Genomic DNA, 4,038 nt, shown 5'->3' on the forward strand with positions numbered 1-4,038 from the left:
AAAATAGTTTTGGAAATTTGTATCACTGGATATTAATCACAGTAATAACACAATGGTCTTATGGTAGATTGTATCAGTCATTATCCTCCTTAATTATTACCTTTTTCCTTCTCATGCTATAAAACATAGATGATGGAGGATGAAGATCGACTGAATAACTTGCGGCTTCAGTTCCAAACACTACAAATACAGCAGGAGAAAAGACAATCTGACAGGAAAAAGGAAACAGAACAGGATAATCTTGATGTTAGTGGCACACAGGATGACTTGAATCTATTTAAGCAAGGTGTTCAAGCAGACAGTCCCAATGACGGGTAGGTGTGTTTTCCCTGGACTTAAATACATATTTATCACTGCTCTCTTTACTATTAACTGAGTTTTTAATCTGTTAAATTAAAAAATGGACAATTGGATCAATATTTAGAGTAAGAAATCTTAGATAAAACCATGCTTTTTCTGTTGTTTAGTAATCTCTTGTCTGGACGCCCTATAGGAATAAGAATCAGACACTTCTGGACCAGTTGAGAGTGCTAAAAGATGAAAATGGTCGACTCTTCAAACTTCTGAGTGAAAAGGATTTTGAGATTAAACACTTGAAGAAGAAAAGAGAAGAAGAAAGGCAGGCATTAGCAGGTAAACTGGTTTAAATGTGACATATTTTGCACATCATTGTTATAGATACTTCAAAGCCAATTCTTGACTCATCTTTTTAGGCACATCAGGCTTAGCAGGAGCTGCAGCTGCCACCAAGATTATTGAGCTGTCCAAGAAGAATAAAGCGCTTACTGCTGAAATTGAGCAAGAGAAGATTAAATCCAAGCAAAACAGTAACAGAATCAAAGAGCTTGAGAAAGAGGTAACATGAAATTTTGATTTGTTAAATGGAAGCTCATCATTATTGCACAAAAACCTTAAAAAAAAAAAACAAAAAAAAAAACAACAACAACAAAAAAACAAAACAATATTTTGTCAATTTGTATAGCTACAGGCTGCTTTGGTTCACTCTGTTACTGGGCAGAAGACTGACACAAAGTCACTGGATAAGAGCTTTTCTAAAGACTGTGAGGTAAACATGAACCAAGAATATTTTGATGTTTTCTAATCGGAATGACAGAAACTCAACATGAATCACACACTTCTTTCTTCCCTACACAGGAGAATGCACTAGTCAAGTCTCTTCAGGAAAAATTAGCAGCAGCCCAGATGAAGGTGATTGAATATCGCAACCAGGTTCAGTCTGCCAAACAGGAACTGAAAGTAGCTCAGAAGGTAATCACCATTTTCTCTGATTTTTTACATGTTAAAAAATGCACAAGATAGTTAGGAAAACAATAAAAAATAAAAACATAATATCCTCCCTTTAACTTTCTCATTTCAAAAAATGAACTATTTCAGGTGCTGATCAACGAGGTTGGAGAGGAAGTCAACCTTCAGCAATTGTTAAGCTGCCCTGGGAGCTTTAGAGGTCGTTCACAGCAGATTCTCGCTCTTCAGACAAGGGTGAGCTAAAAATTAGATAATGACTTAACATAATGTGCTTTTTAAATGAGAAAGTTCTTCATAACTAATAAAAGACTTTTCAAGAGGGTAAAGTTGCAGAAATAAGAAAGTAGATCCTGTAAAACCATTGTCTGAATTCCTGACGTACATCAGGTGCGGGATCTTGAGCAGCAGTTGAACCAGGCAACACGGCAAAAACAGTCAGGTGTCCTGAGTGTAGAAGAAGACTTTTTGGGCATGGGTGTCCTTCAGAGAGCCCCTCCACAAGACAGGAACCTCAGCTACATCCGCACCATTGAGAAAGACAAGAGGGAAGCTTTTGAGGTTTGTAAGCAATCACTGTAAATATTTTTTTAAATAAAAAATCAGTGTATTGCAGAAAGAAGCTCAGTCTATTAAGGAGGGAGTGACAATGATGACAGAAATCCTCCATTTGGAGAGTAAAGTATATACTCTTGGAGAGAATGGAAGATTTTGAGCATATTTAGACTTTGAATGTTCTGTTACATGTGAGATTTGTTTTGTTTTTTGTCTTGTAATCTTTGGTGTTGCAGTTTAGTTTATATTTAAATAAAATAGAAAAAGTGAAGCAATATGTGAAATGTTAGTTTTATTTTTATTTTGACATGTGTGGCAGTAAATGGAACATATACATGATTAAAGGGGCTGTTTTTCTACAATTCCACAGAGGATCACAGCAAATTATGAGGCTCTCTTGATAGAACACGAGGATCTAAACAAAAAGCTGGAAGCCTCTAAAGCCAGGAGCAGAACTCAGTCCAATGAAATAAAAACTCTGAAGGTCCAGATCACCACCCTGCTAGAGAAGGGTAAACATGATGATGAGCTTGTGGATGCTCTGTTGGTAAGATATTAGAAAAGAGGCAAACCACCAGTTGCATTCACTGGTGTGTCTCCTTTTATGCATTTATCTTAGTTATTAAGTAAAAATTAAGAAGAGACAAGCAAGAAGTGCTTGACTGCTTCATTTTTAATAGAAAATAAGCATATAAAAATTTAAGTTAAAGTGTATTTCAGAATAGTAGTTTTATCAGCCCCACCAATCAACTTTTGTTGAAAGGTTGATTATTTCCCATAATTTAAACTGAGATGTGCCCCATATTGTACAAAAAATACTGTACTTTTCCTCAAACCTTTCTTTTACCTCTGGCAGAGGCGGCAGCATCAGATGCAGACAGTGCTGAAACAGCTCAGCCAACATCCAAATAAACAGAGCAAGGAGCCCCAGCAGAACATGAGACAACAGCTGAGTAATGAGCCTTCTGATAACAATGCTGTTGTCCAGAAGCTGAAGCAGATGGTTACTGAGAAAGAGGCAAAGATCAAAGATCTGCAGGAAACTCTGCAACTTTTTAACAAGGTAAATAAATAAAAGGTTAATGACATTCTATCAGCATTTGTGCTGACTCTGACACTTTAAGTGCTTAAAATTTTACCATCTAACCTTAAATATGTGTTGTTTACAACAGCTGAAGGAGGAGAGTGTGGACAGACGGTCCAGCCTCGAGACAACAGGGTGCAGTACAATAATGTCGCCACAAGATGGAGACAGTAACAAAAGAATGAATTGTTCAAGGTAAGCATGCTGATATTACTCCTGTTAAATAGTCACTTATTTATTTGATTTGTTTTACTTATTTTATTGTCGTAGATATTATTATTATATATATATAATTTACTTGCACCAATTAGAGGCTTCTTTTTTTAATCAGGTTATTGATTTTATCTGATGCCTCACAGTTCTATCTATGTTTTCTGCTGGGATTTCTGTTAGTGTGTGACTGTATGTCATCATCTTTTCCAGTTTGGTCTCACAAATTGGACATAAACTGGTGCTGCCTGCTATTGAAAGTGGTATAGAATATTGTACAAGTGAGTGAACTGTGGGTGGATGATTCTGTATATATATAATTCTTGTATAAATCTGTCACTGTAAAATCAAATAAATCTACAAGAAAAAGAACAAAACAATGTGTGATACTATGATATTGCTATTGTCGTTATTGTTGTATTTTTTGGGCTCCAAATTCTTTGAAATGTCCTGAGTGCACTGATGATATATATATGATGTCAGTAATGCCTACTACTAAATCGGAAGTGGTCTTTCTTTTCCCTGAGCTAATAGTTCTTGCGCTGGCAGTTTGGTAAGCAGATATGTAGTGACCTTTGAAACATTATATTTCCTTATTTCCCTAGGCAGTATTGATATTTTTGAGCATCACATCAAAATGACCTTTACTATTGCACTACACCACTAGACTGTAATTTTTTTTGTACATGTCCACTTAAAGACCATAGACATATTATTTATTCAAAATCATGACTAAAGAATGCATTTAAATACTAATGTTCAATAGCTGTCAGGGTAAAATCTGGAAATTAAAATTTAGTGTCAGGTAGAGAATTTTTCAGATTTATGAAGCCAGATATAAATAAATAAATACAATATCCGTTGTCAGTTTAAAGCACAAAAAGAACCATGCTGGTAAATCAAGAGGAATTTAATTTCTTAAATAT

General features: G+C 35.3%; 1 protein-coding gene across 1 annotated transcript; it reads left to right on the forward strand.

Moving 5' to 3' along the window:
- Positions 1-307: 307 nt before the first annotated feature.
- On the forward strand, positions 308-3,472 carry ccdc13 (coiled-coil domain containing 13). Its single transcript, XM_041992328.1, has 11 exons — positions 308-318; positions 494-633; positions 714-856; positions 983-1,066; positions 1,156-1,269; positions 1,396-1,500; positions 1,654-1,824; positions 2,189-2,365; positions 2,675-2,881; positions 2,997-3,097; positions 3,326-3,472. The coding sequence occupies exons 1-11, from the start codon at positions 308-310 to the stop codon at positions 3,399-3,401; spliced, it is 1,329 nt and encodes a 442-aa protein (XP_041848262.1). The 3' UTR covers positions 3,402-3,472.
- The last annotated feature ends 566 nt before the right edge of the window (positions 3,473-4,038 follow it).

This window comes from Melanotaenia boesemani, chromosome 8 (genome assembly GCF_017639745.1).
Source record: "Melanotaenia boesemani isolate fMelBoe1 chromosome 8, fMelBoe1.pri, whole genome shotgun sequence".
In the NCBI taxonomy this organism is placed as follows: domain Eukaryota; kingdom Metazoa; phylum Chordata; class Actinopteri; order Atheriniformes; family Melanotaeniidae; genus Melanotaenia; species Melanotaenia boesemani.